The sequence below is a fragment of the Hesperophylax consimilis genome, chromosome 8, assembly GCF_061612785.1.
Source record: "Hesperophylax consimilis isolate HC1 chromosome 8, BYU_Hcon_1.0, whole genome shotgun sequence".
Taxonomy (NCBI): domain Eukaryota; kingdom Metazoa; phylum Arthropoda; class Insecta; order Trichoptera; family Limnephilidae; genus Hesperophylax; species Hesperophylax consimilis.
The window spans coordinates 1,996,745-2,012,907 of NC_142843.1; the positions used below are offsets into that span (position 1 = coordinate 1,996,745).

The following is a 16,163-nucleotide window of genomic DNA, read 5'->3' on the forward strand; positions in this document are numbered from 1 at the left end:
ATGGAGCATTCGAAAGGAACGTGCATCGTAAATCTACGTATATAAATTATTACCCGCACCTTAAATATAATACCTACATAGGTGGTGGTTCAACTTTGGTGTGGTAAAGTCGGCTTCGAGCTTGGTTTAAGACCGTTTTAACCAAACAAACGAAATTGGTAATAAGTCAGGTCTTTCACTGCTCTGAACTTACGCACTGCGTAATATTTACATCACGTTTTTTAGTAAGCCTGAGTATATAATAGTAAATGCTAGCTGCATCTAAGTTGCGTCTGTGTTGCATCTAAATTCCCTATGCCAGTTTATTGAGTGTTGATCCAAAATTTGGGAATATTCATACAAAATGGTTCAAGCATTTAATGCCACCATCTTTGCTTTTAATGAGTTTATATCATTATTTTTTTTTAATGATAAACTAGTGTTTATAAAACAAGATTTTTATGCATTGTACAAAGGATAATAAATTATTATAAGCAATAAAGTTGGTTGTTTACAGGTGAAAAAAAAAAAACGTATATATACATATATACACGGAAACTTGTAGTACAAGCGGGAAACTGGTGAATCTACATCACATTTGGAGTCGATTTTGTAGTATATTTTTTTTTATTTGAGCTTTCGTTATCGAGTAAATCGAGTTAGAAGTTGATTTTTTTTTTTTTTAATCAAATTCTTATAAATTATTACTGAAGATCAAAGTACCCAACTAATTAAAACTATTTGAAAGTAAAACAAATGAAGAAACTCGGATTTGAAGCATTATTTTGAAATCACCCTTCATTTAATCCGGTGTAATCATAAAATATTTCTGCTCTGCAGGGTTAAAACATCTGTTGTTCAACCCTAAACACCAGAAAAAACTTTAACCCTAAAATAGCCAAAAAATATTTTTTTTTGGTTTTTTTTTTTTTGTGAAAATGCTCAAATCAAAAAACTTTATGTTTATTTGGGTTCCCTATGTGGTGTAGATTCTCCAATTTCCCGCTTGTACTACGAGTTTCCGGACACCGTGTATAATAAACAGTAATTGTTGATTGAAGTACTAGTACATTTTGAATTATTTGGCGGGTTGGGAATAAGCCGACGTGGCTCAATGCCAGAGCATCTGACCGGAAATCAGAAGGCGCGGGTTCAATTCCCGTCGGCCGCATTTATTTTTACTCGGGAGATATTTTCAATTTGTATTGATATTACAGGCGACTAATTACTGCTTATAATAATTTATTAGAGTTTATATCACTTTTTGAAATGTGTGTTCAGTTGTCATGGAACCATTTGAACCTTTGAACAGAAAGTAAGGTAGTGGTGTGCTCTTGTTCCAGGTGAAGGTGGTGGAGGGAGAGGTAGAGCATTAGAGCCGGCAGGATGGTGGACTATTACCGGACTTTGGGCATCACCCGGGCAGCCTCTGACGCAGAAATCAAAAAAGCGTAAGTACCAACATGTTATTTTTTCTTTTTAAGTTACATGCACCATTAATAAAAAAACAAATAGGTTAATTTACCAGCCGATTAACAAGAAAATACATTAAAAATTCTTCGGATCTTAGCGCCAAATACGACCCAGCATCCATTTATTATAAAATTATTTTTTATCCCTTTTGAACCATGAGGAAAGAATGTGATTTTTTCGGTGTTAGAAAGCGAAATCTTTATTTTTCTCAATTTTTCTTAAATATATTCACTGAATGCTATGAGTAAAATCCTAAAAATAACCAAAGCAATAATAGCAAAATTCCTAAACATTTGGTTAAACTTAAAAAAAAAAAATTATTCTAAGAACGAGATAAAAACTGAAGTGACAATTTTCTTACAAATTCCCTAACAAAAGGATTAACCGTTTGAGTGCCAAAAAAATTCATACAGTTGCTTGTAAAATGCCACCAAAAAAACATTATTTTTTATGAAACTATATATTTTTTTAAAACCCCATAAATTCTTTGAATTTTCAAGGATTTCGATGATTTTTATTAAAGAATATTGGTTTAGAATCACGCGGAGGAGGATCCCGAAGTCCAGGCGTTTCGAAAAAATGAGAATTTTACATACAGACGTACGCACGAATCAGAACACGACTGAAGCAATCGACGGAAATCGACGATCGGCAATCTTCGTTAAAACACGAATCGACGAAAATCGACGATTGGCACCCAAATGGTTAATATAAGGAAAAATATTGTGTTCTTGAAATTTTTTCTGCATTTGGGGTAAAAAAATTAAGTAAAAATGTGGTAAGCAGTTTTGACATGATTTTGGTATTAAAATTTGATTATTTAGAAATGCTATTTTAAAAACATACAATTTAACTAGTTTCGAAAACAATATTTGTTTTCAGGAAAAATTAAAAAAAATGAGAAATAGGTGTATAGCATAATAATTAGAATAAAATAACTTTGTTTTTGATACCACTTTATTGTATATATTTTTAATATATAAAACCAATTGGTTCCGGTTCACCCTGAACCTTCATCAGGTTACATAAAAACATTAAATCAATAACAGAGTTACAGTGCATTTATAGGTAAGATAGAAGAGGGAGAGAAAACATCAACTTTGGCAGGGGGCGAGGGGGAGGTAGGGGTGAAAGTACGTTAGGTATTAGTATGGAAATAAAAAATCCATAAAAATAAATAATTTACTCAATAAAAAATTAGACTTGTCAAATAACCCCAAACATATTCCCCTCTTCTCCACCTACTTTCGACGCTTCCTCCCCCTCGCCCTCCCACAAAGTTGATGTTCTCTATTCCTCTTTTATCTTACCTATTAATTCACTGTAACTCTGTTATTGATTTAATACTTTGTTTACACAACCCTGATGAAGGTTCAGGGTGAACTGAAACCGGTTGGTTTTATATATTGATATGAAGTAATGCGTACGATCGATTATTAATATGAGAGTATGGAATGTATCGGCAGCATCTCCTATCCTCTTCCTATTTTCCTCTTCCTCTCCCCTTCCTTTAACACCAAATTAATTTTAAGAAACTAAAACTTCATTTCTAATGCACTTTAACATAAGAAACTTCTGTGGCTTGACTTAAATTAACTTGTATATTTATATCTATCACTGCATATTATTTAAAAGCTGTTTGTTTCTTACAAAATAAATATATTGAAAATATATACGATAATAACAATTGTGAATTTTAGTAGTAAAGTTAATTTAACAATTCCAGAAGCTATTTAAAAATGGTCAATGATTTAACGATATCGAGGTTTTACAATGCGAAGATGCTTCTGAAGCCAGAATTAATGAAATAATTGTCAGACATTTGAAGGTATATTAGGTATAAATATTTTTTATTTTAATTATAATTTGAGTTGCATTGTTTTAAATAAAAGCTAGCAATGTTGCTTGTTTGAAACTCATTTCAATAAATGTATGACGTATTTGTTTATATATACCAGTTACACCAACATCGATTGTTCTGTATCTGTTTATGATTTTCTAGGAAATGTAATTCTATACGTTGCCACTTATTACAACTGTTTTAATCAATCATGCGATCGGGGTCCCTTAACAATCGATACGATAGATGATACCCACCATATTGAATAAGTCATTAATCACAATCACAGTCACAGTCACAGTATGCCATCAATCATCATACACACAAAGCTTTGTACCCATCAATTCCTTGAATTTTATATGGGCCTTTAAAGTTATATCTCTCTTCTTGTATTGGCTACGAATTCAAGCAGTGTTCGTTTACTGTTATATGCGCCTTTTTATGGCTAAATTAAATTGTTTGTATTTCATATTTGACCTCTGTAAAGTGTTAAAAGTGAACCAAAATTTTCCTCTTTCAGATACCGCAAACTAGCTTTAAAATGGCACCCAGACAAAAATCCAGACAACCCAGACGAGGCAAACAAAAGATTCAAAGAAATTTCAGAGGCTTACGAAGTTCTTTCTGATGGTAAGTTGCCAGATCCATTGTTAAACTATTAAACAATCATATTATAATATAAATAATCTAATTATTGTAAAATTTCATTATACACCTAAATTTATACACTTGAGGCATTTCAGTATTTATATTGAAATGTTGGTGTTTATCAAATGCTATTTATACACTTGAAGCGGCATTTCAGTATTTATATTGAAATGTTGGTGTTTATCAAATGCTATTTATGTAATATTTAATTTCCAGTTAACATATTTTGGAATAAGCGGTTGAAAGGTTTCTTTGTCTGTCTCGAATGAATATTACATTTCTACTCCACTTCATTTAATTAGTAATTCAATGCTTAGATTGAGATTGATAGATAGATTAGTTATTACACAACATTTTTAATCAGGTTCTTAGAAAAAATAATTGATCTTTACGCAAAGTTGATAGTTAACTTAATTTAAGATGATGTTCACTTTGTAAGTTGTGGGTTTGCTGCGCACTTTTGTGTGTGCGCGCATCTTTTCGAATTGTAGAGAGCAAGCGGAAAATCTATGATGCACGAGGTACCCAAGGCCACAGGTACACGCAGACTAAAGGCGGAGTCAACGGACATCGCCACTTTTCCTTCCGTGGGTTCTTTGGAGAGACTCCGTTCCACCGCTTCTTCGGTACAGACACATGACGTAACATGGAGCAGATGCTCTAAACCTCTCTGGCTTCCTGGCTCCACACTGATTTAACTAGGACTGAGAATACGCCAATTGGCCATAGGATATAACGACCTTTAACAATCGATTTGGTTACACTGTAACTTTATGTCACATGTCAATCAGAGGTATCTGTTTGCTGGTTGGCCTGGGTATTAGTTATACATACTTAAATACAAAGTTACAGTGGTTCATTGCATTAAAAGGTGGTTTCGAGTACTTTGTTTCAAATGTAGCGTACTTGACACCCCCTCAATTCATTTAACTTAACGACATCATTATTTTTTCCTTATCTACTTATTACTTATTCATAAGTATTTTGATGTAATATTTGCAATTGTACGTGTACTTTTGACATATTAAGGAATAGCGGTTTGCCACAATTTTAGAAGAAAATTAAAATTACAAAATCTGTAATCTATCCTATTGCCATCACAGCATCGAATTGGTCAGCGAGTCAAGGGTTTGTATCGAATCCCTGAGCCGAAGCCAGAAAGGTTTATCATTTGAATGCTAGATTTGTCAACAAACTGGAATGGTGTTAATGGTCCCTTTTAAAAACGATTTCCCCCGCAATAATTAACCCGGTGTTTTTTGGATTTCACTAATGAGATAATTTATTAACTTTGTTATGATTTTACTAATCAGCTGCCGCCCCTGCCACTGCTTCTCCCCGTTGTTTGTCGTATTGTTTCATTGTAATTTGATTATTACATGAGGATTTGTACTTTAATACCAAACACGGTCGCTCATCTTAGGAATATGCTTCTCCATCTATTTAGGGTTATGTGTTTATTTCGCAGAATAAATTCATTATTTTTGCTACTCAAATGCTTTCGATAACGTTAAGATCGAGTAATTTATATAATATTATTCTGTCGTTGAAATATGCTTTTATGAAAAACATCATAAATAATATCTTTCTTCATACAAATTAATTTATTATTGTATCATTGAAGAAGACGATAATACTAATAAATCTAAATGAAACAGAACAAGACACAGAAAAATAAAAAGATAACGGTATCGACTGGGAATCAAACCCAGGATTTCTGCCTCACCGGGACCACGTCTCTAACCACTCGACCGTCGGGACCTAATTATTATACGTCATTTTTGTCAATCTCATATTACAAATTCAGAATTAACAATATTATCTTGCAACTAATTTTTCCCATATCTTTGGCAGCTATATTTTTGAATGATTACAAGTTTCTAAAGAATTGGTTTTTAATCTAGATAGTTTCTCAGATAAACATATCCGATTTTTATTTATATGGGATACCTATTTTACCTATTCGATTCTAAGTTGTTATTTTGTTATTTTTCTGTGTCTTGGTTCTGTTTCATGTTTCATTATCGTCTTCTTCAATAATACATATTTTACATTGATGGGTGTAACATTCAAAAGTTATTGAAAAGTTGTTCCAACAAAAAAATGATTTATTATTGTCCACTTTTAAAAATTTGTTTGGTAATTTTTTTTCTTTAATCAAAAACGATTTTAATCCTAAATGATTTATATTATATTCTAGGGGTTGGCCCAGATGTTGTCAGAACCTAAAGGTACATATCAATTTGATTTGTGCTTCATAGGAAATTGATACTTAACTCCAATGTAATGTAACCATTTCCTGTTAAATTTGCCTACGAACAACAAAAGCATGACGTACTATAAAAGCCGAGTTTGCTTACAAAGCATTTAAATTAAATAGATTTACATCTAAAAGGTTACAAAGTTAATTCAATTAGTATTCATTGGAAACTAATTAGTAATTAGTACAGCACTCTAATGGGTGCGTTTTTGGCATTTGACGCAAAACTGAATTCTTTTTTATTTACATAATAATAACAGTGGCCCCTCCTCTCCCGGTAAGGCGAAATAATTAACACAATTAATAAATAAATCATTCTGCTATCACAAATCGTTTTTGATTTAACATTTACTTATCTTGAGATATAATGTACAAAGCAGTGCCGGCTCGTGACTTTTGGGTGTGCTTGAGTGCTGATATTAAAAAAATGGCATTATTGATGTTGTTCTTCTAGCTGAAATTCTTTTTTTTTTTTTTTTTTCGAAAATTCGGTTTTTTGTATGAAGATTTTAAGAAAATCAGTGCCGCGCGCACTGTCAAACTGAAATTTTCATGATAATCTTCAAACAAGAAAACAAATTTTCGATGAAAAAAATTAAAAATCATTTTGGACTAAACAACGTCAATAATGTCAAATTTTAGCACTATGTCACGAGCTGCCACTGGTATAAAGCAATGTACTCATGTTTCTAATAATATTTTAATGTAGGAAATACTAAATTAAATGCTTTAGCTTGTTTCATGATGTAATTATTTCATCTTATGTAAATTTATTTAATAATGCAATGGTAGAATAATATGTATAATGTGATTAATATCATATATTTTGTCTCAAATCGGAAAACCATAAACGCGTGTCCAAAGAATGTTTTTCAATATTTAATACGTATACATTATATTATTTTCAGATACTGATTTAATTTTTGTGTTTTGCTGTTTATTATCAAATTAAAAATGAATTTCCCCTTTGTTTTCGACTGGTCACAAAACGACCAGAAACAATGTGTGTAAATTTTTCTGTGTGGTGTTATTTTTTTAAATATATGTGCCATAAACGTCAAAATTACATTGTTATTTACCTGCATGAATCAAAATTGTTTACGTTTCAATGTCAATAATATTACAATATTCTATGTATATGAAGTGTTAAAATGAATTTAAGCCCATTCTAATACAAATAGTAGTTATACCATTGCAACGAACTTCATTAAAGTCATTTCGATTGCTTTTTGCTTTTAATTAGAAAGCCTTTCTGTCTGAAAGTGTTACAAAGCATCTATCTCTCTTGCATCTATCACGGGTTGATATAATACGATGGGAGTGAGTGACTGACTGACTGTGTGTTGGTTTCTTCCCGTAGAGAGGAAGCGGCGGATCTACGACCAGTTTGGCAAGGAGGGATTGAGCAACGGGCGGTCGCGTCGGCCGCAGCCGGATGAGGACTACGAATTCCACTACGGCTTCCCCTTCACCTTCCGGGACCCCGACGATGTCTTCAGAGAGTTCTTCGGCGGCTCGCCGTTTGGTGACCTGTTTGCTGGTGAGTTCATTGCAAACATATTGCTAAAATGATACAGCGGTGAATCGCTTACAAACTCCTTTGACCCCAACATTCAAAACAAGAAGAAGGTTTGTCGATGGTAATATGTAGCTCAAATAGTTTTATCGCTGAAAGTCTCCAATGCGCTCCCTCTTTTGTATCTAGAAAATAGCAAAAGTTCAAACACTCAAAATTAAAAATAATTACATTTGACAACATTGATGTTTTCTAATATGACGTGTTTATAAAACACAACCTCTTTTTAATTTGATGTTTTGCTGGAAAAATAATGAAGTACATTTGAAAAGAGTGACTAAAATTTGTTAACATTGTTTAATTTAAAGAAAATATTTTTTAGACTAGCTTGTACTAAATTCTGTAACATAGTATGTATCTTTAAATTTTTTCACTCTAACAGTAGTCACGCACTCTTGTGCCCCCAAGACCGATATATGTACATTTATAATATTATTATAAATGTATCAGTTTTCGTTATCTATATGAACAGCAAACAACTTGATTTTAATTTGAAAATTTTTAGTTTGATTTTTCACACTGATCTCTAAAATGCACTTGTGATATTTCACAAAAATTACCTAAGCATTATTTATTATTATTACAAATAGCAGAGTAAGCAGTTTTTTCTTATACTTTGCTATTCTTGCCCAGTAAACCTTGTTCCTAAAAAAATGTAAGTGCGCTGAGTAAACAAATAATCGATTATACTTCAACACAATTAAAATTTTTGATGATAATTTAAATTTTTACAAGGCCTCTTCGGGAACATCAATGGCACTACATATTTTAAAATACTAACATATTGGTTATAAATGTGTGCATTTGTATTACACAATGATATTGCGAGGCATTACATTCAAGGGCACACAATCAGCGCATAAAACAATGATGCACCACAGTACACAATAATAGGCTCTTATCAGTTAGCATGTAACCACAATGCAAACATAATAAACCTTCCTAGATATAAATATTTAATAATACCACACCAGTACCGGTTTGAGATTGAGGTTACTAATTAAATGTAATGCATAAAGAACAACCGAGATCTAAATGCTACCTTCGCTTGGTACAAATCCAATTATATCTATGGGGAGGAAGTTCACACGAAGGTACGACGATTGGAGAATCTGAGGAAGAAGAAAGCAGAGAAGAAACCATCCATTGGGCAGCCTGGCTTTTCTTGAGACACATACAAATCAAAAAACACATCGCATCCTGAAAAGCCGACAGGGTATTTCAAAAAGCGGAGGCAGCGCTACCAAGGGACACAATAACATGCGCGACAAGCTTGATGGAATATCTCAAGACCAATTCGGTCTAAACCTGCCCTGAGTGCGACCCCATTCAAAGAAGATTGAAAGAAAGTTAACAACATCACTTATAAAAACGACGGGGCTTACCTCAATAGTTCTTGGTATCTGGTAATTGACGGCTACACCAAAACTAAACACAGAAAACCATTGTAAATTATACTTTATTACCAGCTCTTAAAGGAGTGGAGCTGGTATCACGGTAACGCATCTACATAAATAAGCACACACACTTCACCACAATCTTCGATTCACCACTGCCCTGATGATGGACACTGTAATGTTGTCCGAAACGTTGGCTAAAGAAGGAGGTAGCCCAACACAGCATAATACCACAAAAATAAATCACTATAAAATTTTATATACTCTGTAAAATCCATATTTCATAATAATTCCGTCTTTTGATCGCAAACCATTAGCGAAATTTGGTTGAATTTGAAAGTGATATCTTTTGGAAAACCTTCTTTGAAGTTTTTTGTCAAAGATAATGTTCCGTCTAAAGGCTGTTCAAGAAGCAGAACGGTCTGTAGTTTGTTCACTGAGCGTGTAATCATTTTCAAAAACAAATTAATCAATTTGTATCTAAATGCCTTGCAACTTTGATAGATTATACACATCTTGCATGCAAATTCCAATGATGTATAGACACTAAAATAAATCCTTCAAAGTTCACTGGTTTATGCGTTACATTATATAGTTCCTTTTCAAGATTTTTTTTTCTCGATATTCTGTAATTATGAGGAAAACTACACAGAATGTGCACCTACTTTAATATTTTATTAAAACTTCAATAGCAGTTCATTTTCAAAGTTATAGATAGCAGCACTTCTGTTTGCAGCTAGCACATGAAGCAAGTGCGTACAACCATAGAATAATGAATAACACTAGAAGTTCCTTCTGTACAAATTTGAATGGAAACAAATGTTCCATTTAGTCCAATAGTCTCACTTACAAGTATAGTACAGGTGAGTGCCCAACATTGTAGATCTCCATTCCATTTAAATTTCGTAAACACTGTTTTATGTTAGAAATTTAAACCGCGATTAGGCAAATATTTGGAACACGAAACACACCCACAAAGCATTTCTTGTGTTATTCTTTATTCTACGCGTACAATAGATGTTAGTTTATTAATACTGTAGATTATTGGAATTGTTTTGATTGTTGAATGAAATGATAATTATTAATTTGCAGGCATAAACGGTCACCACCGCGGGCGCACCAACGGCCACCATACCTCGCTGCTGTCTCCCTTTGGCTTTGGCTTCGGCGCCATGGAGGACCTGCTGGCGGCAAGCAGCGGCCATCACAACGGCCATCACAACGGCCACCAAGGTTCCTTCACGGCCTTCTCCAGCCTCAGCTCCGTCGGCGGTGGTGGTATGCACGGCGCTACCGTCAAAAAGACCTCCACCTCTACACGCTTCATCGCAGGGAATAAGGTCACCACCAAAAAGTATGCACCTTGTTTACTACTACTACTTTACAGTTACTTGTTGATTTTACTGTTACATGAAAATCACTACAAAGGTGCAAGTGTGTCCATTTTATTACGACCCTTTTTCCACAGGGTACTCATGTTGTGTACTTACGTCTAAACAACTTGTTACGCACGTCGCTACTGAATTCACGAGACCCGCGTTGTCACCAATCATCGTTGAATTCTCGAAATGTCAAAACTAGAATACCTCATTCAAAACAAAGTTGCTGTAGCTGTCATTTTTATATCCTGTCATTCTTTGTTGACTGTTGATTCCTAGCATCAATGTTACAATGTGTCTGACACAAGTGACGCCATGTTTAAGTTTGTCTCTAAGACGTGAATAGGCACAACCTTGGTTGCGGGAGACTGGTGTCGCCGACTATTTTATAAAATGTGGGTAACGTGTGCCTGTGTAGGAATCTTCACACAGCTACAGCATAATTGCGTATCCCTGTGGTTGAAGGGCCTACGACGTGTTCATGATGTTTAAAATGTTTTCTTTGGCTTGCTATTTAAATCGATTGTTACTTTCAGTGGTTTCATGTAGAAATTTTTGGGAGAGCATTTTTAATACACTAAATTAATGCAAAAAATAATTTTAAGTTATTTCTATAAATTACTCAATCCTTAAATCACTCACAATTATAAATAGAATTGCATTAATTTACATCAAAATTTTGAAAAACAAATAACCACTTTCAGATTAACTTGTTCATTTTTGTCGTCTCCTGTAAAGTTTTCAATTCAAACCACAGTTGAAATTTATTACATTTTCATTTAAATAGATTGCATTTGAAGCAAAATTTTTACTTTGGATGAGCTTTTCATTTTTCATTCTTGCTTATTCAACTTGCTTTCGATATTGTTATTGAATTCATAACGCAAATAACAATTTAGAAACTGCATAATTTTTATCATAAAATGTTTATTAATGTTTGATTTGTTTTGTTGTTTCAGAATCTGCGAAAACGGGCGAGAGACAGTAATGATGTACGAGAACGACATATTGAAATCCAAGACTGTAAACGGAGTCCCACAGTCCATAACCTACAGCTAAACTGTTTACCTAGAGCTAGTTTGGCATCAACTAGGTATATCGCGCACTCAATAACCTTAACCTTCTATTACTTTAATAATGTTTCGCTGTTTTTAAAATCCCCCTTTTTTATTTATTAAATCCTAGTTTTTAACAGGTTCCTTTTTAATTATTTAAAACTGCCAACTATATGTTTACTATTCATTAAATAGGATATTTTAATCCTCGAGTATGTCACCGAGGGACATTTTTAAAAATTAATTTTTGTTTGATTTTCTTTAGCTTTATTTAAGTGCGAGTGTTTAAAGTTTTGATTGGTGGTGATTGATGGGAACATTAGGGTCTCCCCACACTGGTCACCCTCGGTGCGGGAGTATTGTTATGTTAGTGTGGGCTTACTACATAAGGCAGAGGGCATCAGATTAGGTGGTTTTGTTTGAAACGGTTGCACGGTAAAACATATTGTAAACATACATGTCGAACAAGACCAAAAATTTAACCCAATCGCCGCCAGGCCTATGATAATTAAGATTATAAAACAAAATTCTACTTAGACTCCTAGTTTATCTAATTCAGGCTTGTCAGCAATTGGGTTAACGTGTAAAGACGTAACGGCAACAGAAGTAAGAATGAGGCTCACGTTCGGCTACTGCAAACATTGCACCTCTTTACCTTTATTCTTCATCTAAACTTACGCAAAGGTAGATATAATATTGCCAATTTTGTAAATATAATAAATTTAGTTTTCAGTTTTCAAAGGTAGCTGAATCCAATAACATGTTGAGCTTACTGTAACGCCGTACACAACACATATTGCGACATAACCACTAACGCAACGTTATTCAGCTGCTTTGTGGTGCATGCGGAGCGTCAGTAGAGTTGTAGGGATGTTCGCCACTTGCCAACATGCGTAGACGCATCGGTGTAAACATTTTGGTGTAAAAACATAATTTTAAGTTTTTTTATATACAAAATTACAGTGAGTTAGTCCAGCGTGATAATTCTCACTAATAGTTTAATATTCTTTAATTACGCTTTACTTTAACTGATACCTAATTTTTATGAAATATTTTAGTTGTAATTACCACTGTCATCAATAATATTTTAATCCCTTAGTATTTGTGGCATCATTTGAATGTTGCAACACTTTTTAGAGTCTGGCCATTTCTTATGATTTCTAATTTGTGTTATTTGACTTATTTTGAAATAGATTATTCAAATATTGTAATGTTTTCTCTATGAATTACGATGAAACTCTCTTAAGAAGTTTTCCAAGGAACTGTAAAGCCTTATGTAGGATAAATTAGGCCATTTGTCAAATTCAATCTTCAAGGGGCTGAAAAAATCAAACTTCTTAAGTGTGAAACTTGTTAAGTGGGAACTTATTAAGCGAGTTTTACTGTATTTATATTATGTATCTTATTAAAAATACCACATGTTCTTTTCTGAAGCCATAATATGTTAAAATATTTAAAAATTGTGTTCAAACTTTATTTTACAAGTGTCAATCTTTTCAAATTCACTTAATATTTAAAACAAGAAATAAATATATTTGACAAGAAAAAAAAATTGTGATTATTTGGGATCTACATTTTGGGATAAATGAATTTAAAACACTCGATAATTTATGCCAAAATCTCAAATAATAAATAAATGTTACCAAAATTAATCAAAGTTAAATGAACAATGCTAATTATATTGGAAGATATTGTAATCGGTAAACAAACAAATATCAATCAGCTATCAAAATTGAATAATTATCGTTACCAGATCTTTCCTAGTAAAGTGTTTAACATTAAGTCTTGTAGTTTTAACAATGTAAGGGCGTAAAATGTTGGGTGTAAAACCAAAACCGCCTGAGGAAGGGCCCATACACTGACAACCAAGATGGCCGCTGATCTTGTGTAAACAATTTTTTAAAAAGCAGTCAAATATGAAAATTCACAAAAAATCACTTTGGTACAAAAATATTAATAAAAAATTCAATTTGTGATGTGAATAAAAGTGTGGACTTTTGTGCTTTTGATAAATGTCATGATTTTTGAGGATTTGAAAGAAACAAGATAGGCTCTTAATGAAATTCGAAAGAACTCTGGCCTTTTGCCCGGGCGGCATTGGGATAACTGTACCAACAATAAATATGGTCATTTTGTATCATTCCTCATTCCATTATATCTCCACGTGATATTGGAGAATTCACAAGCTGCAAAAACAATATCCTCAAATTAATAATAATAATTGGATAATTTGTATAGCGTCGTTTTTGTGAAAATCACCTCAATAACACTAATATGCTATTTATTCTCAGACATTACAACCTGTGACTTCACTGTAAAGAAGTCTAATTATTTGTATCTGCTCTGACATTAATTTTCTGATAAAAATGTAAATTAAATAATTTTGTTGTCACATTTAGTAAATTAAATGATAGTGAATATTATATAATAATACAAGTCATTTGGTAATTTCTCAGATCTCACGGAAATAAATGTATATTTTATGAGAAAATTAGCCGAGTGGGTGAATAGGACTGGACTGCGGAAAGACGCCACGAACTGTGACTGAAAGTGTTGTAACGAGAAGAAGAAGAAGGCGAAGGTTGGATTGGGTCTAAGTTGGGTTCGGCTTGAGGAATATTCTTAATGACTGTAAATATTATAAATTGTTTGTGACAATATGGAGGTTTCAGTACATTCATAAAGAATCGATTTTACGAAATCTTTATGTTGAATAAAAATGATTATTTCAGACATGTTGTTTTATTCCTTTTAAAAAAGTATGTGTTAGTACTTATTTGTTTTATGTATACCACGCTCAGATCACCTGTTGGTTTCTTATGCATGTCATATGGAGCTGACACACTTGCACGGACTTGTATAGACTATCGTGGCTTGGCCTATTTCAGCATATCGCTTGCCATGCATTTCCAATGGGATATACTGAAATAGGTCAAGCCACGCTTATGACGAAGTCTGTCACAGGCATTACACAAATGCAATACTTGTGCATATCAGTTTAACATTGTAAGGCATTTTGTGTCTAATGTTTGTTTGTTTTTGAAAATGATTTTATAGACAGATTTATAATAAATTAAACTTGGTTATAATGAGCTCGAGGGGACCGGCTAAATTTCTAGTCATTAAGTCATATATGTATACCTACCTACCTACCTCTACTATCAATATATTCGTAAAAGTACAGTATATTTTCAAAATACGAGTAGGTATAAATTATTAAATTCGTTATCAATTGTTTTAAAGATTTCGCTTTAATGCTTCTCAATTTTCTCTTCAAAACAATCAACGCATTATAACCATCATCGCCTGGTCCAATGTTTCCAAGAAAAATATCACTAAACTCTCTATCTTATTTTCACTACTTTGTGCGTACTGTACCTACCTACCGCTTGTAAAATCGCACTTGTCACAGCTTGCGGGATTGTTTCGGTTTTCGGCTGCATAATTACAAGAAAGAAGAGAAAGGGGTGACTTGATCGAGACTTTCAAAATTTTATCTGGACATTACAGTTGCCCTAGCATCCAAGAAATCTTCACTACTAATAAAAATATAAATCTCTGTGGACAAAAAAAATCACCAAAACGCCTTTTGCATCTAATCCTAGAAAATACTTCCTTGCAAATAGAGTAGTGGATGCTTGGAACAAACTCCCACAACATGTCATCGATGCAACAAATATAAATCAATTCAAAGCTCTATTGGATTCCAATTTGGAGAGAAGAAAGGACTTAATTCAAACTTAAAACAACTCAATTACTGGCAAACTTGTTGTGAAATCAGATATGAGCGCCTCAGCAGAATGCTGCCTGCTCATTACATAATAATAATAATAATTTTATTTGTCACAAATCAGTGATTACCAGTTTCATACGGTCCACTGGCTATAGAGAAAAATCTAAATGTTTGGGGTAATTCTTGAAAACCCTGGTTGTGAACATTTTGAAGTGAAACTTCTTTAGGCGCGTAATGGATTTTCGGGGACGGAGTAAAACCGAGTCAGGATCGACACGAAAATGCGGGTACCCCCACCACCGCTCACCGTTCACTGTCCCTCTCTCACCATATGCGCTTGTTGAGGTGGGGGAGCCGCTCACGAACGTTCTCTCTCTTCTCTTCTTTCCTCTCTCTCAGACACCAGCGAACTGCGCCACGCCAAGCATCAGCTGCTTGGTTAGTATACTGCGTCGTGAGTGTAATACGAGTGAAATACGTAATTGATTGTGGTTCATACGGTTTGGTACAGAATTTCAGTGTTAAAAATGAGTAGTGACGAGATAGAGGTGATGAACACATCATTGTCATTGTAATTTCTTTGTAATTTTTAATTGTAATATTGTTATTTATGTAATATTGTATACTTGTGAATAAATTGAAAATTTTTGGAACTATACATTAATCGAACGTCATTCATCTATAAGAAAATATTAGAAAAAGCAAATCCATGCTTCGTCGTTGAATTATTTAACCTCTAATTTTCAAACTAACCTAAGAGAGAAAATAGAGATGATGAAATGAAAATAGAGAGAGAGGAATACTAGAAGTTTCACTTCTGTCT

General features: G+C 33.4%; 1 protein-coding gene across 5 annotated transcripts in view; it reads left to right on the plus strand.

The window, feature by feature from the left end:
* The window catches only part of mrj (DnaJ heat shock protein family (Hsp40) member B6 mrj), a 192,191-nt gene extending 177,851 nt beyond the window's left edge, over positions 1-14,340 (plus strand). For 4 of the 5 annotated variants that reach the window (XM_089634738.1, XM_089634739.1, XM_089634737.1 and 1 more), the window contains 6 exons: positions 1,323-1,430; positions 3,813-3,922; positions 4,432-4,566; positions 7,561-7,740; positions 10,266-10,527; positions 11,512-14,340. In XM_089634738.1, the coding sequence (XP_089490864.1) occupies positions 1,366-1,430; positions 3,813-3,922; positions 4,432-4,566; positions 7,561-7,740; positions 10,266-10,527; positions 11,512-11,611 (852 nt within the window). In that variant the 5' untranslated portion in view covers positions 1,323-1,365 and the 3' untranslated portion in view covers positions 11,612-14,340. The remainder of the gene's footprint in view (positions 1-1,322; positions 1,431-3,812; positions 3,923-4,431; positions 4,567-7,560; positions 7,741-10,265; positions 10,528-11,511) is intronic. The other variant, XM_089634742.1, reaches the window with a different exon arrangement.
* Positions 14,341-16,163: the final 1,823 nt, after the last annotated feature.